The sequence below is a fragment of the Typopeltis vanoorti genome, chromosome 20, assembly GCF_054136105.1.
Source record: "Typopeltis vanoorti isolate ZY-2024b chromosome 20, IOZ_Tvanoo_1.0, whole genome shotgun sequence".
Classification (NCBI taxonomy): domain Eukaryota; kingdom Metazoa; phylum Arthropoda; class Arachnida; order Uropygi; family Thelyphonidae; genus Typopeltis; species Typopeltis vanoorti.
Genome location: NC_143568.1, coordinates 16,669,560 through 16,688,130, shown reverse-complemented (window position 1 = coordinate 16,688,130; position 18,571 = coordinate 16,669,560). Strand labels below are relative to the sequence as shown.

General features: G+C 33.0%; 1 protein-coding gene across 4 annotated transcripts in view; it reads right to left on the bottom strand.

Moving 5' to 3' along the window:
- Positions 1–18,571, bottom strand: part of Madm (MLF1-adaptor molecule) — a 219,569-nt gene that overhangs the window by 118,480 nt on the left and 82,518 nt on the right. For all 4 annotated transcript variants that reach the window (XR_016550075.1, XR_016550076.1, XM_090410539.1 and 1 more), the window contains exons 6-8: positions 1,147–1,239; positions 464–519; positions 221–322 (exon numbers count right to left, since the gene is read on the bottom strand). Coding sequence is in view for 2 of the 4 variants with exons in the window: in XM_090410539.1 (XP_090266665.1) it covers positions 221–322; positions 464–519; positions 1,147–1,239 (251 nt within the window). In the remaining 2 variants the exon portion in view is untranslated. The remainder of the gene's footprint in view (positions 1–220; positions 323–463; positions 520–1,146; positions 1,240–18,571) is intronic.

Genomic DNA, 18,571 nt, shown 5'->3' with positions numbered 1-18,571 from the left:
TTAAACAATCTGCATGTGAGAAAACCTGTTATCTTGATTTCAGGCAAGTAATACGCTTACCTCAACTATATCTTTTCTAAGTTAAGCTGACCACAGTCAAACTTCACTTCATTATATCTGCCTGGAATTAAACCTCTTTAAAGACTAACAATTTAATTAACATTAATTTTAGTTTTAGAATAACTTAGTGTACATTAGGAAGGATGCTACAGAATCTCACCTTTTGAAGGGGATTCTCTAATGATTCAATTGTCTTGTTTACTACTTCATCAGTAATCTGACTGCCAGTTTCACCATTACCTGCAATTTCCAGTGCTGCCATCTACAGAGAAATAAAAGATACTGGCTGCTATCTATAGGACAGAGGAAGAAACAACAACAAACAATCTAGCCCTTATAACATGTGCTACTATACCTCTGTGAAAAAAAATACTATACCTGCTGATTGCTGGGGCACACTTACCTCCAAAGCACACATGCCAAACGAGTAAATGTCAACTGCAGGCGTTACCATGGAAACTGCAAATTCATGAGGAAGGATTATCATAAGTGATATACTTTTTGCTTGGCAAGCAGGTAAACTTCTGCTTATCAAAGTGCTCTGTTAATGTTGAATATGAAGCTAGCTGGAAGTGCTGTCATCAAAACTAACGTGTAAAATTACTTGGTGTAATATTTTATTCAATACTAGTGTTCATTTAGTTTTTTTTTCTTTAAACAGCACACCTATAATTTATATTTTAATAGTTTCTTTACTAGAACAATTTAAAATTTTAAGCTTATTCTGTTATAGTTTTTTTGTTTATTTTAAAATAAAATTTATAGCAAACTTATAAAAATGTAATAAATACAAACATTTAACTATCTATGTTAAATCAAAATTAAGATGATTTAAAAAATCTAATTAGAAATGCAGCACTGCTTTATATTTAAGTTTAATTTGCTAAGCTAATTATGTAATAAATGGAATGCAAATACAATTTAAGGGAAATAAAGGGATAAGAAAATTTTAGATAAAACAGGGGAGTCTTTAGACATTTATCTAATTTTCATTTTTTAATCATTTAAATCTTTAAAACAGCTTTACAGAGCAATCCTTAATATGCACATAACAAAGAAAAAGATCAAGAAGAATCTGACACTTACATGTTTTTGAGCCATATTCTGGTGCAATAAAGTGAACATTTACAATGTCCTCTCTACATGTTTTCACATGATGATGAATAGCATCTGGAGCAACTGTTAAGAACATAATTACAAAGGTTTGAGTTACTGATATACATTAATTGCACTCTGATTTTTAACAAATTTTTAAAATTTACAAAAAGGCTACTTAGACTAAAAGGGAACTATTTTAAAAAAGTAAAATGAACAAGTTCAAAGGAATGTGAATGGAAGATTCATAGAGATAATTTGCTAAATCTATATTTTGAAAGGAAATCATGTTATTGCTAATCTCAAAGAGACCAATGAAGGTCACAAATTATAACATCAAGCTATAATATTATGCAGAAAAACACTAACAGCTGTGATTTACATTGTAGTTCTATGTATTGTTGCCAGATCATTATACAGGTATCCCTCGATTAACGTGGTTAATTAATCCCTTGATATTACTGCGTATATCAAAATCACGTTAATCGAATCTGTTAATCAATGGTAAAAATTACAATTCGTCCATGATTGATTACTGTATTAATAATTTGTTTTTATATGATACTCTTTTAGGAAAGATAAAAAATGAATGCAAAGTAAATGTTTAATAAATACTTGTACCTACATTATTTACTGCAATTTTTTTTATCAAAAGAAGTTATCAAGAGTCGTTTGAACAATTTTAGTTTTTTTTCTTATCGGCATAAACTCTACGATAACAAGCAAAACGACTATCCAGACCTCAGCAAACAAATAAAACAAAGAAAAAACACTGCAAATATAATACATGATGATACAAATTAAGTGGATATTGAATCCAACATTATTTCATAGCTGAATATAGAAACTAAAAGTTTCGGTGGATGCAAGCATAAGCAACCTTATGGGCAACTCATAGTAAAGGTGGGGTAAGCTCCAGATCACTTTCCTTAGTATTTTCCATAATGTAAAGCACATCTCTTAGAAGAGATGTATGATAAATAAGCCTTTGGCTCTCTATTTCAGTAATACGTGATGGTTTATTTATTTTCGGTTACAATCTAAAAATTATTGAACAAAGAATAATAAAAAAAAAAAACTAATCCATACTATACTGACATCGGAGGTCGCAGTATCTCTCAGATACAATTTACTGTCAAATATCACAAACCTTTACATAGCATGTGTGTTAAACCAACCTAACAGCAAAAAACAGTGTGGAATATCACTCATAACGCATGAATGTACAGCTACTCATGACCTCCAAGTTATACACTGAATTGTGTAGGAATATTTATATTAAGCATTTTGCATGTATCTGTCAGATAAGCTGCTGGGTTAAAGGTGCGTATATTAAGGGATTGGCGCAATTAATTTCACCGCGTTAAGCAAGGGATACCTGTACTTATTTTAGTCTAAAGTTATGCTTAATTTTGATCGAGCATAACTTTAGATGAAACTTCTTAACCATGTTAATATTTCAATCATTTTAATTATGTATATTTTAAAACAAATATTGGAATTAGCAATATACAGATGTTTGGAAGGTTTGCAATGCTAGAGACAGTGGAGCCAGTGATTTTTTGATTACTTTATGGCCATTACTTAGAATAGGTGAGATGCATGGGGGAGGTGTACAGAGATTTCTTGACAGACTGTAAAAATATTTTCAATTAACATGCTAGGTCACATGATGACTAATCCAGGGTACCACTAAAAGCAAACGGTTTTCCTTCATGCCAAATACCACCTACTGTATTTGGTCAAAGGAGCTACGTGAATTTTCTGAACAGCACAAAAGTGTACTGCCAAAAAATTACCTTAGATGTTGGGGGAAAAAAAAGATGCAACTACATTTATGCAATTACTACAGATATTAATATATGTTTCTGAACACCAAGATTAATGTGTTCTATGTATTCCATAGAAATAGTTCATTATGAAGAAACCACTAACTTCTATAAAATATTTTATGATAACTGCATCAAACATATTTCAATTAGCAGTTCATTATTTCAAGTCTTCCTAAGCTGAACAAAGTTCAACCTATATATCATGTGTTCCAAAGGCAGCTATACTTTTTGCCATAATTCGTATATGCTATATGGCAGTCGTGTTCAACCTTTTTTTACTACGCGATCTACTCTCTTATATAGATCATGTTCCCCCAACCTGATATCTGATTATGCACAAATAAACAACTAAAAAAAATACACAACTAAAAACTTTATTTGTGTATTTAAAAATTTATTTATCACTTTTAATTATTTTAATACAACAAAAACAAACAAATATATTGAAATAAAATATTTATTTCTCTATTCTGAAAAACCAAAGTTAGAAAAAACAACAGATTAATTACAAACTCAAAAGTTACAGGAAATGCTGGATGCTTAAAAAAAAAGTTAATGTGAAATTTGGCATTGTTTGGACCTCACAATATTTTCATAGTCAAGTTGATATGAAAAAGTGGCCAATCGCAGACAATCATCCAAATGATCATTTGTAATTTGGCTTCTAAATTGATTTTTTATGATGGTCATATTTGAAAAAGCGGATTCTGACAAGTATGTCGATCCGAAACACGACAGAATTTGTCATGCAATATCAGTTAATATTGGGAATTTTTCATGTGCATACTTCCAAATGACTTCATTGTTTATTGATTTTAAATGTAAACTATTCTGAATGTTTATTATCTCAAGTTTATTATTTTCTACTTCAGCTTGGTTTATATCAAACAGCCCACTAATTTTATTTGAAATTTCTGTGATGTTCAAGTTTTCTTGAAGATAAAATCATTTCAGTTTTATTAAAATCTTTAAATCTTGAATTTATTTCTTCCTCAACTAATTCTATTTCACAAATAAATTCTTTTAAATCGTAGTGAAGCATTTCTTGATTTTGTTCAAAAAATTTTAATAAATATGGGAGATGTCTAAATTCGCAGTCATTTATATTTTACTTTAATAAAAGTAAGTATTGTTGGAAAGTTTTTATTGAACTTAACATGTCAATTAAATTTTTATCTCTACCTTGTAACTCTAAATTTAAATTGCTTAATTTCGTACAGAAATCTACTAAAAATTATAAGTGTAACAACCATCTTTTATCACTCAATTGTGGATAAATATCTCCTTTTTCATCAAGAAAAATTTTTATATTATTAATTAATACAAGAAATCTTTCTAAAAATTGACTTCTGCTGAGCCAGCGAACATTATTGTACAACAGAAGTTCCCTATATCATCTGCCTGTAATTTAAATAACCGCCATTGCAGGGCTTTTCCTCGAACAGAATTTACAATTTTAAATGTAATATCCAAAACATCTTTTGTGTTTAATCTTTTGCTACACAGTACTTGCTGGTGAATAATACAGTGGTACTATTCACGTTAAAAAATCAGGATATTTGTCATCGTTTTTACATAATGAAATGAAGCCTGATTTATTACCTATCATTGCAGGAGCACATTAGTAGTAATAGACACAAGTTTAAAAAGGGGAAGTTTGTGTTGTTTTGCAAATTCATCAAATATCGAAAAAATGTCTTCTCCCCTAGTCCTTCCCAATAATAGTATAATTTTCAAAAGTTCTTCTTGACTTGAATAATCTTGAAATACCATGCGAATAAATACCATTAACTGAGCAATATCAGTGAAGTTGATTCATCAAATTGTAATGAAAACACAACACACTGGTGAATGTCTGACATTAACCTGGCCTAAGAACTTTTCTCCAGCAATTGGAACTCTTCCTTTGGGCAATTTGAAACCTTGTCTGAGGCCTAGAAGTAGTCTCTCTCTAGCGACGTCTTGAACTGAGAAGCTCCTTTCTGGAAGGGGGGAACTCCTCTCTCAGGCAATGTAGATCCAGGCAGTCTCTCTGACGACAACTCTGGACTGGGCGGCCTCCTCTCTGACAGCAATTCTGGAACCAGGATCCCTTCTGCTTGCTTCAGTCCCTTTTTATTAGGTCTCCTCTGAGACCTCGCATGAAGTTTGGCAACCCCAAAGAATCGGTATGAGTCTTTCATCTTAAGTTTCAAGTTCGGCATGCCTTTTGTTCCCCTTCGCTTTCTTTTGATTGTAAGTTGCCGGCCATCGGAAAGTTCTTTGAACTCTTTCTGACTGACTTCGGAGATGTTTACACTTAGAGCCTGCAAGCCTTTCTCATACGTACAAGTTTCAATAACAATCTTTCTGATGCCGCCATGTACAGCTTCGGCAACAAAAACATTGGCTTTGTTTTTAAGATTCTAACATATTCTTATTAAAGCAGTATATACAGTTAGCTTCAAAAGAGTTATTTACAAAAACATCTAATACAAACTATACCGAGACAAACAAAGTTAATTTTTTTTACAATATGCACATGGGACTTAACATAAGTAAAAAATCGATGTAATGTGCTTTGGAATATTTAATCTTTAAGCTACAATCGAGTTTTTACACTTTGCTTATAATTGTATTCACTCGGCTCGCTGTTTGACTTCCACTGATCCAAATTAATTCATTAACCCGGACTTATAAGGAAGTTACTGATTTTACAATTTTAACGAAAAATAAATAAACAATAGCAATACACTTAAAGCGAATTAAAAATAATACAAATTAATGATAAATAAAATATTACGTTTTCAGTTTTAATTAAATTTGTAAGTAAGGAAGAATACAGGAGAGATCGACCAAAAATCGCTCCGCGATCAATGGGTTGAACACACCTGCTATATGGTAAGAGTTTCTGATCTGCTGATTTTCTCTACTCCTTAAGAGCTTTTATAATCAAAGCACATCAGTTTCTTAAATAATCAATTTAACTTATTGCATGCATGACTGAAATCTTAACAAGCATCTATCACTAATTTCAACAAAGAAAACTATTTTTCTCTAGATTTACCCTAAGTATGCTACTTGTACAATTTCATAAAAACAAAAGAGCACACATGAATGTCAAATACCAAAATTCATATTCAGTTCTAAAACCAGATGGAATGCTCAAAGGAAATAATTCATCTCCATGCAACAGTCTGTCAAAAAAAAAAAAAAAAAAATTGCAAAAACAAAGTGAATTTTCAGATATTTCTTTCTTGATATTAAGAACATACTTGTTTTCTTCTTTTTTGCACTCTGATACATATCAACTATTAAATTTTTTAAAAAAAAATCATTAAAAATAATTAAATAATACAAATAAGCAAATTGACATTCACAAATAATTTCAGTTTGTTCATAGTTTTTTGTAATTTTTTTATCTTAAATTAAAAAAATTTCATTTTATTTTATATAAGTGAAGTGAAAGGACAAACAAAGCAAAAAACTATAAAATGAATATACAAACCTGCATTTAAGGCTTAACTATTATTATTATTACACGGATACCTCCATGGAGTCTGAAGACTCACTGCAGGAGACTCAATCTATCATACCTTTTCTTGAACCCATTCATAAAGCACTTTGAATAGCCATTCAAATTCAAGAGAGTGCTGAGGCCTTACTTCAACATGCTAACTTGAATCGAAATGACTGTATATTCTATATGTCTGTATTCACTGGGCATCTACAGATGCCGTATGGTCACTCCAATGCTCGATGATGTTCCACACTAGGGCCTTGCCATGTAGTCCTGTTGTTTGCCCTTCTGGCAGCCTCAACTCTCTGAAGATCAGTTACTCCATACACGCCATCCATCCATCTCATTGATGATCTACTCCTGCCTCTTTTTCCAGGAACTTTACCTTCTATTACTGTTCTGAGAAGTCCTCCTTCTCTCCTTTCTATGTGTCCAAAATATTTTAACTTTCTTCTGTCAATATCCTTAAGGAGCCTTAAAGTTCTACTAATCTTTTCTAACACCCATTCATTTGTACGCCTTTCAGTGTATGATATCCTCAACAGCCTTCCGTAACACACATCTCAAAAGCAGATATCCATTTCTTATCTGACTTCTTTAGGTTCCAAGTCTTGCATCCATAAGTCGCTGTTGGAAAAACAACTGCATCTAAAATCCTCAACTTTGTTCCCATGGAGATAGATCCATCCTTCCAGATTTTAGACAGGTCTCTGACTGTTGTTTTAGCATTCCTAACCTTTTTCTAACATCTTCCGAACAGCAATTCTTCACATTAATAATGGATCCCAAGTACTCAAACTTGTTGACTTCCTCAATTCTTTCTCCATTAAGATACATTTGTTTCTCAAGAGCTTCTCTGTTTGTTTTTCCTTTGAGAACCATGATCTTTGTCTTGCTAGAATTGAGTTGAAGTCCTCTTAAGGAGGACTTCAACTCAATGATTAAACTTTCCCATATCCTATATGGGAAAGTTTAATCAGGATAACACAATTTTTTTGCAGGCGTAAACTTCTGTGGTTAATTGGTTCAAAAGACATATTTTGGTGATTACACCACATTTTTTTATTATTATTCAGTTCTATAAAACACTGAAATAATAGTTCCCGACAAGTTTCGTAAATCGTAGGATTTACATCTTCAGGGGTAAATAGTATAACTTAAAGTTTAAACAAGAGAATTAATAAATGCAAATCATAACCGTCTGTCTATTCATAAAACTCAAATAACAGAATGCAGATATATAACGTTATTCACATTGAACAATACTGGACGATGTCACGTGTGCTTGTTCTTGTTCATACAGTCCGAGCTCAGATTGAGGTAGATTTTTTATTAGAGCTGACCACACTTGATGGAGAATTAAACCTTGATTTTTATTGCATTGGGTTAGGTTTTTTAGCATATTAGCAGCTTCTTTAAATTTTCTTATATACTGTTGTTTTCTATGTATGACATCGTCGATTTTTGCCAGAGTATATCGTGTCCAGTGGAAGTGACATCGTCCAGTATTGTTCAACGTGAATAACGTTATATATCTGCATTCTGTTATTTGAGTTTTATGAATAGCCAGATAGTTATGATTTGTATTTATTAATTCTCTTGTTTAAACTTTAAGTTATACTATTTACCCCTGAAGATGTAAATCTTACGATTTACGAAACTTGTCGGGAACTATTATTTCAGTGTTTTATAGAACTGAATAATAATAAAAAAATGTGGTGTAATCACCGAAATATGTCTTTTGAACACAATTTTTTTTTTTTTTTAAATTGAGACTTTTAATTCCTACATTAGTCTAATGTTATTTATAAATTAAGATTATTATACGAAATTGTGAATTAATACCTATAATTTAATCATCACTAAAAATTTTTTCTCTTTAATGCTTAGCAATGTAACATCACGCGCTCGTTCTACTTTTGGATGATCAATTGTTAGTAGTTCACCTTGTTATAAACTGTTCCTATGTAGCCACTGAAGATAGTCTGTTATTTTCAGACTGAAATATCTGGCAAATATTAAAATATTCTTGTGTTTACGTGTCTATAATTCTTAATCTCTGAATGTTGACAATGGTCATTTTTTAATATGATACCACCACATGACATCTGTTCAATCGCCTATTCTTTCTCAGAATATCTATGGTCTCCAGTCTTTGATCAGATGTTTTATTTCTAATCCAGCACTCAGATCATAAGTTAAAATTTATTTGAACATTTTCTTGTATATTGCTAGTTTAGTGCAACTAATTTCTCTCTTATTCCATATAAATTTATTCAGTTGACTTCCTGCCATACCAGCTTTGCTAATTCTGCTGTCTATTTCCAAATTTAATTCGCCATCTTCACTAAATATTGTGCCTAAACAGCTAAAATATTTCATGTTATATAGGTTCTCCATTCAGGATACAGTTAATGTTTCTGCCTATTTTCATTGTCATTCTTGTTGAAAAATTTATTACAGCAGTCATGTCATTTAGTTAGAGAATCCTTCAGACTTGAATTGGATTTCTTTAGGAATACAACATCATCTGCATAAAATAAAGAGCTGAGATTCATCATCCTCAATCATCACCAATTTCCTGATATGTACTCTCAACGGACGTACAGGATACAATAACAGTGCAACATGATTCAAGTCACATTATTACTAATATAATTTTAATCAACCTATCAACAATTTTCCTCCAAATTGGTATATTACTTGTCAGCACTCCAATACTATCATATATAACATTTCAGTCTTCTAAGATACTTCTGACTGAGTCAAACGACCTAGATCTTCTTCCGCTGGTTTTTTCTTGCCATCAAACACATGTTTGTTAACCCTTCCTGTCCCATTCTGTTTAAGGGAATATACCTTAGATTAGCTCTCAACACACATTCTTGAATCCTAACAATTTCAAATTTCTTTTAATATCTTCATTTTTAATATGATTCTGCCACTGATGCTGGATTAGTTCAGGTTTTTTTTGTTTTTTTTTAAACAGAACTCTCACATCTGTCATGGTCTCCAATCGTTGAGCAAGTGCTTTATTTCTAACTCAGCTCTTGGATCAATAACCTAAAACTAGTTTGAACACTGCCTTGTATACTGCTAGTTTTGTGTTTTGGCTAATTTCTCTTATTACATATAAATTTATTCAACACCCTCCCTACCATATCAGCTATGCACATTCTGTTATCTATTTCTATATTTAATTTGCCATCTTTACTAATAATTATGCCTATATAGCTGAAATATTCTTGCTTATTTTCACAGATCTGTTTTTTTTTTATTGTTGATTTTCATGCAAAATTCATTACAGCTGTTATTCAATTTAGTTAGAGAATCCTGAAGACTTGTACTGGATCTGTTTAGGAGAATATCATCTGCACAAAGCAAAGAGCTAAGTTTGGTATATCCAATTCTACTATTAGATTTAATGCAACGTTCTTTCATAATACAATTCATACTGATGAAGATGAATAACAGTGGAGATAGCATGTATCCTTATCTTGCACTTGATTTTACATTAAACCATCTTCCTGTGTTTACTTATTGCTGACTTACAGCTTACATATGATTATGTACTGCTCTGTATAATGTTCCATTTATCCCATTTAATTGTAGCATTCTGAAAAGCTTTTCTCTGGGTACCTTTTATACACTTTTTCCAGAGGGGAAAAACTTAAGTACAGCTCCTTCTTATATTCGCATGATTTCTCAATTATTGTTGTAAAAGTGAATATCTATATTGATTTGGCTAAACCCTAATTGTTCTTTTCCAAGTTACTCTTCCACAATTTTTTCCCTCTTTTCTTAATTTTGCTTAAATAAATCTTACCTGGAACACTTAGTAGATAAATTCCTTTGTAATTCTCACATTCAGCTTTACTTCCCTTTTTACAGGTGGCAATGAGAGTTCTACTCAAATCATCTGGATTCAACCTTCTTGCCAGGGCTTCTGAATTATGCAGTGATGCCACTGCAAAACTTCTGTATCTCCATACAGGACATTTTGTTTTTCTAAACTTCAGTGACCTTTCTAAAAGCATACCTTCATAATGATCACTGTCTCTAAAATGCTTCTGAACTGTGTATAGGATATTACATTGCTACTATCTAACTTACTGCACAATTCTATGCAAATCTAAATGTAAGATGAGTTCTAATATATTTCAATAAACAGAATAATTATTTTGATGGAATGATGTGCACTGAAGAAGAGTTAGAAGGAACTGATGAAGTTGGTAAAAAGAAGAATGTCATTTCTGTTAATAATGAACAGGTGTGTGTTTTAAAAAAGATTAAATGACAAAGCCGAGAGAGAAAAGTAAAAAATACTATTAATTAATTAGATTGCATGACTAGTTTCATCTTCATAGAAGACTTCTTTGAGTGCATAACAAAAAGGAAACAACCAACAAAAAATTGAGACAGAACAAAAAATATACATTAAAGCATTAGTGTATTAACATTTGAAGCTTCTGTGTATCTCCTCATTGTTGAGCATGCGCATGCGTTCAACATCTCGTGAACGCCCAAGTTCAATGGCAGTCTGAGAGATTATAGCTGAGGTTGGTGTTGAGATGTATTTGATTGAGAACAATTTCTTTGGATCCACAATTTTTCTTTCCAGTTCATCATAGCATTGAAAGATATTTTCAGATTTGTCCTATAATAGTGGATGAATGAAGTTTTCTTCATTAGCATCAGCAGAATTCAGGACATGGTTTCAGAGCACTAGCTCTGGTTCTGCCATAGGGGATGTCTCTTATGTTCTTCGAGATGTAATTCAATGATTTTTCCGTTTGGTCAAAATAAAGTTTATTGCAGTTGTTGCACAAAATTTGTAAACACCGGGATATTTCAGGTTTTGTTTTTGTTTGAGCCTACTGAGCAAGGAATGGAGTTTCAGAAGAGGAGTGAAAGAAGTCTGGATGTTATATTTTTTAAGAACTTTGGCTAATTTTGGCAAAAGAACTGATATATGGTAGAGATATGTAGCCTTTTTCACTATTTCTGTCTTCAGTATGGCGAGGTGATGGATTGAAAAGTAACTTAACTCTTTGTTTCGAATAATCATTTTGTTGAAAGGTTGCAAGAAGAAACTGAAGTTCTTTGTTAATATCTTCTTCATGCAGGAGTGAACGAGCAAGCATGTTTGCCTAGCATAGAGATAACACCAAGTTTTTGAGGTGGATATAAGTGAGGTGATAGGACTGTGCATGGAGATATCTGTTGGTGCGAGTTGGTTTTCTGTAAATATTTTTAATTTCTCAGAAATAAGAGTGAGTTTGCCTGCTATCCAGGAACGGAAGAGAGCCATCATTCTCTAATTCTGCAGTAAATTGGATTTTTGGGTGTCGACTGTGTACGAGTTGGTCAAGGAAATTCTTTAGAGACTCAGGACTGTGGCTCCACATTAAGATGTTATCGATATATCTTTTCCATAATCTTGGTTTCAAAGAGAAAGGAGGAGATATCTTTTTCTTCAAAAGATTCCAAATATAGATTTGCCAGTATGAGTGATAATGGATTACCCATGGCTAAACCAGAGTTTTATTTGTAAATAATGTCTTTAAACTGGAAATAGCCGAAATTAACACAATGGGTTAATAAAGACATAACTGTTTTTGGTAATTTATCTTTTAAAAGAATAAGATCTTATGTAGGTACATTTGTAAACAGTGAAACAACATCAAAACTAGCCACAATTTCTTCTTTTTGAATATTTATGTTTTTGACACTTGAAACAAAATCAACAGAACTTTTGATAAAAGAAGAGGTCGAGCCAAATAAGCACTTTAGGGATTTTGCTAAATACTTTGAGAGTTTATAAGTAGGTAAATCAATGCCTTCTACAATTGGTCTTAGTGAAGTATTTCCTTTATGGATTTTTGGATTATTCAGCTTGACCTCTTCTTTTATCAAAAATGCTGTAAATTTTGTTTCAAGTGTCAAAAACAAATATTCAAAAAAAATAAATTATGGATAGTTCTGATTGGCCAGTTCTTAAAAAAATACAACATCCGGACTTCTTTCACTCCTCTTCTGAAACTGCATTCCTTGCTCAGTAGGCAAAAACAAAAACATAGCCTGAAATATCTCGGCATTTACTGAATTTGGTGCAACTGCAATAAATCTTATTTTGGCCAGACAGAAAAATCCACCAAATTACGACTTGAAGAACATAAGAGACATCACATACGGCAAAACCAGAGCTAGTGCTCTGTCGAACCATGTCCTGAATTCTGCTGATGCTAATGAAGAAAACTTCGTTCATTAAGTATTATGGGACAAATCTGAAAATATCTTTCGATGCTATGAAGTGGAAAGAATTGTGGAATCCAAAGAAATTGTTCTCAATCAAATACATCTCAACACCAACCTCAGCTATAATCTCTCAGACTGCCATTGCGCTGCCATCCAACAATGAGGAGATACACAGCTTCAAATGTTAATACGCTAACTCTTTAATGTATAGATTTTATGTTCTTTCACAATTTTTTGTTGGTTGTACCCTCTTGTTATGCATCCAAAGATGTTTTCTATGAAGATGAAACTAGTCATGCAATCCGATTAATTAAATAGTATTTTTTACTTTTATCTGTCAACTTTCAGTCATTTAATCTTTTTTAAAAAATATGTCTCTCAGCTGAGTAAATCCGTTGTTTACTCAGCTGAACATCAAGGGATTTACTAAATCAAAATCAGAGGTACTAAATAATATCCTTACCAGGAACAAAGTGGACATTGCTCTATAAGAAACTCACACCTCACAAGAAAATACTACCATTCCTGACTACATCATTTTCACTGATAAACCTGATGAAAGGCATGGCCTGGCAATCTACACAAAATGAAATCTGGAAATCTCTGGTACACTCACAAAGAGACTTTTTGGTTGGTATCCATCTGCACAACTCTTCAATCTATAATGTATATATGCCTGCTCTACTTGACTGGCCAAGCCCCACACTCCCTCAGCCAGTCCATCCTGGTATCCACAGAGATTTGAACTCACTCAGTACATTATGGGGATACAATAATGATGACAACCCAGGCCTGCAACTGACAGACTGGATGTAACAAACAGTCTTCACCTCCTTACAATAGCAGGCAACCTGGACCCTTCAAATCTGAAAGATGGGAGTACCTGATAGGCTGAGGTAAGAAGTTTCTTCCATGTCAATGGTGGTAAAGTAGAGGTCAGGGGATTGTCTCTCATTCCCATCTTCCAGATTTGAAGGTTCCAGGTTGCATTCCAGAAAACGGAGTGACCAAGCCTGATGACTTGATCTGACAAAGTTGAGATTGTTCGTGTCTTTGTGAGTGAGCACTACCATCATCTAAGGACCTTAAGAGGGCAGAATCAGTGTTTGGATGGTTCTTTTGTTCATATTCTGCCAGAAAAATATACTTTCCTTTCTGAATCCTCTAGGAATGTGTCTTTTTGCCAGATGATAAGCGGAGTTCAGTGAATCTTTCATAGTTATCACTATAGGTATGATTATTAGTAATTAGGCAGAGTCTGTACTGGGCGTGAGGACTCTGCCTAATTACTAATAGGACTTAGACCTCCCTAGAATAAATAACTTCTCAATACCCCAATGGAATCTTAGGAAAGCAAACTGGCCAAAATTCACTGAATTCGTTGAAAACAACAACATAATCATACATATAGGGATAACTAAAGATTCACTGAACTCCTCTTATCATCTGGCAAAAGACATATTCCTAGAGGATTCAGAAAGGATAGTATATTTTTCTGGCAGAATATGAACAAAAGAACAATCCAAACTGATTCTGCCCTCTTAAGGTCCTTAGATGATGGTAGTGCTCACTCGCATGAAGACATGAACAATCTCAACTTTGCCAGATCAAGTCATCAGGCTTGGTCAATTTATTGTCTGGAATGCACACTCTAAAGGAAACACAACTAAAGAAAAATTAAATCCAAACAGTATTTCAAAAATCTTACCACAAAAAGCTGAACCCAGAACTGTCTTTATAAAAAGTTCTCATGTAAATCTACAGCAAATTCCAATCCAACAACTCTAGATGAAAATGATGCAGTCCTCTAAAACAGGTAAAGCTCCTGACATTGATGACATCCTTCCAGATTTGCTTACTCATCGTGGTCTAAGAGCAAAAACCTATCTAATTTTTCCACCTCAATAATAAATGACTCCCAAAACTTTGGCAAAGATACCAGCCTTGAATGAATCAAAGATAACAGTCTTGTCAAAACTCCACAAGTCAAATGATAACCCTAACATCTGATGCTGTATAGCATTGCTCTGCACTCCTTATAAACTTTTTGATAGGATTATCCTCTCTAGGATTTGAATAGGAAAGCAAACTGGCCAAAATTCTTCAAACCAGGTCCTAGCCATCAAAACCCACACAGAAGATAGATACTTGAAGGGTTTAAGAACAGGTACTCGCTTCGGAGACCTAACATCAGCTTATGACAATGTATGGAAGAAAGGCTTACTGTATATAATCAATTGCCAAAAAACTCAACTAGAACAAATACTCTCCAATAAGAAAACAAAGGTTCATTTGAATTCACAAAAAATCAGAACATTTATCCTACAGGACAGACAAGGATCTGTCCCTGCCCCAGCTCTATTCAACCTGTACACAAAGCAACATCCCTCCAACAGCCAGTCAAACGTTTATCTACGCTGATAATATAGCAATCGCCACCCAAGACAATACCTTCCAAGGCCTTGGGGAAACACCGAGCAAATATCTGAACCTCACTGCAAAACTACTTTGAAAGCTGGGGTCTATCTGCTAACCTCAGCAAAACCTGTATCAGCTTTCCAGGAGATGACAGCAGTTGTCTACCTCTCTTTACCAGATGTCATTTATAATTAGTGATAGTCTTGGTCCAGATATCTTTGATTGGCTATTGGTGTAGATTGAACTGCCCCTCAGTCTCCAAAAAGTTAGACAGGGCTAAAATGGCTTCACTTATTACCTACAGGGAATAAAAGCTGTTAGCATATTTAGTTTAGTTTTATATATATGGAGTGCTATGAAAGCTGTACTCCAAACATCTGGAATTTGGTCTTCTGAAAATGACTTCTGGATTATGCAATGTAGCACTTATAAAACTTTTCTACCTGAATGCATTAATCTTGAATATTTTCTACTACACTGATCTATCACTGTTTCATTTAGCAATCGTTGAAAGTAATTATTCTAGACATCTTCAGTTTCCATGTCACCTTTATCATCTGATTCTTTTTACAGTATGCTTTCTGCCATTTCTAAGTTTTTTTTTACAATAGCCTCAATAAAATTTTGCCATCGTGATATTTATAATGTATATTCTTACAAATGTCTTCCCATGACTTTTATTCAGCTACTTTTATGCATGGATTTATTTTCTTACATTTTTCTTTGTATTCTCTGAAGCACATTCTGGTTTACTTGTTATGATGTTTTAATATTCTTCCTTCTTTTCCATGACTGCCTCAAACTTACCTGGTCCACCATGATGTTCTGATTTTCTATCCTTATAGATAACTTCACAACATACTTCCCTAGCTGAATCAATGCTTTCTTCAGAATCTGCCATAGTCTCCAAGGTTTGGTTCTTATTTACAAATTCTTGCATTCTCTTTAAAACTTTCTTATACACTTCTTTTCAATATTCAATTTTATCTTGCTCAAAACTACATGGTGATCACTACCATTTCAAATTCCCTGTATACCTTTCAACAATACCATAGTCAATGAGACTTATATTTCTTGTGTGCAAATTTTAGCATATATTTATGTTGGAATATAGTATTAGTAATTCTTATAGATAAGCTTATATGTTAGTTAGATGTACTTCTAATTTTAATTCTAACAATCCAGTAATGGCCATATAATGATCACATATCAACAAGTTCTTCAATAATTTTAAAATCTTTATTTACTCCAAGAACATAAACTAATAATTTGAGGATATCTTAAGCATCACATTTCTCATCTACCACAAAGGTATAACTAATGAATTCTGTACATTTCATTTTAAGAGTATCAGTTAAATTTTCAGATATATCAGCTATTCTACATTGCATTGTTATTCTCGATAAACTAAACTTCTTGGAAGAAAAATTTTTTTTCCTCTAAGACATATTTCTTCACAGATTAGTAACAAGCATTTTTTTCATAAAATCTCCTTCAGTTGGATGTGCAATTTTCTGAATGTGCAATTTTCACACACAATCAAAGAATTCACTCTAGTGACTGCTGTATTTGTTGAAATATTTTTGTCAAAATATTTTGTCCTGGCTAAAGAATTTTTTAAATTAATTCACTATATTTTTATTTCACATAAAGATATAAGGCATAAAAATTTAGTTTCATATTCAATAAAACAATATTTGTGTGTCCATTCTTCTTTAAACTGTCTGTATTAGGCATCAATTTTTCTTATCTTGTTATCAACATTGAATGCTGAATACCTAGAGCCCAACAGTTAATCAGTGAAAATCAGTATAGATTCCACCAATCAGGATCTGTGTGACTCCTTAGTCTAAAGGGGTGAAGAAATATGCTGTTGCTTGACAATTCCTGGGCTTTTGACACTGTGTTTTCAAAGCCTGCTAAGAAAATTTCCATCCTTCACCTACCTGCTATCCTCTGTAATTGGGAAGCCAGCTTTCTCTTGTCATTCACTGCATGTCATAGTAGATGACAGAAGTGTCTCAGTGTTCTGTTCTATCACCCATCCTTTTGGCATACATAGACAACATGAGCACTGACCAGTTTGTTAAATGAGTAATGGAGTTTACTGCAACCAGTGCCTGAAACACTCATCCCCATACCATCCTTCAATGAGGCAATGTTAACCCGATCATCTTCAATGACACCACAAAATGCAGTCTTGCCTTTTCTCTAACAAGATCAGATCTCTCTATTTCTCTTGGTGTAATGTGTTTATGCCAGGAGAGGAATAAACACATTACATCAATAGTTTCCTTAGCCTCTAATGAAATAAGCATTAATTTCTGCTTAAGATGCTATTTTTCACCCACTCATCCACCATCTATCTTCTTAGGTGCACAATCCAAAGATTAGTTGGCGGCAGCAGAATGTCATAGCATACTGCTCTGCTGCTATGATGTCCTGTCCTCTCCTTTTTATTTCTTCATTGCTTTTAGCTCCAGTTATTATTGTTAAGTTATTTAAATAGGAGATTCTTGGTCTGCCTCTTGGCTTCTTCCATTCTACTGTCCCCTCGATTATTTCTGTAACCAGTCTTTCATGCCTCAGGTAATCCAATTAGGCTTTATGTGGTACAACTAATTCTCATCATCCTTCTCCAGTACCAAAGTTCAAATCCCTCCAACTTTTTAGTGTCTTGAATTGTTAAAGTGCAAACTTCACAAACATGTAATGCTGTGCTCCATATATATGTTTTCATCCATCTTTTTTTAGTTTAATGCTGGATCCTTTATTAATAAAAATGTTTCTTCTATTGTAATATGTCTTTTTGGCTAAGTTTATTTTTACTTTTATATCTAATTGGCTTCTTCAATCTTCTGTGATGAGACTCCCAAGATATTTAAAGGAAGCTACCTGTTGTATTGGGCTGTTACTTATTTCCAAGTTTATTTTCATGAGATTCCCTTTGCCTGTGATTAGTAGTTTAGTTTTCTTGTAATTAATTTTTAGGTTGTACTGTGTCAAAATTTCTTCCATCTTTGTCAGGGTGGATTACATTCATTATCAGCAATAACCGCTACATCAGCAAATCATAGCCAGTTAATTACAGTTCCCTTTATCTTAATTCCTGTTTCTATTACTTAGCTAATTTGCTTATTGCTTCCTCAATATAGAGATAAAACAGTATTGGAGAAAGAGAACATCCCTATCATACACCCTTACATATCCCTGCTGGTTTTGATTTGCTGTTTACTGTTTCTATTTGGGTTTTTTTTTGGTGCTTGATGAGATTAAATATGAGCCTTTTATCTCTCCAATCTACCTTTGTTTTTAAGATTTGGAACATCTTTGACCTGGAATAAGCCTTTGATAGTCCAGCAAAGACTATCAAAGGCTTATTCCAGGTCAAAGAAAACTATCAGTATTT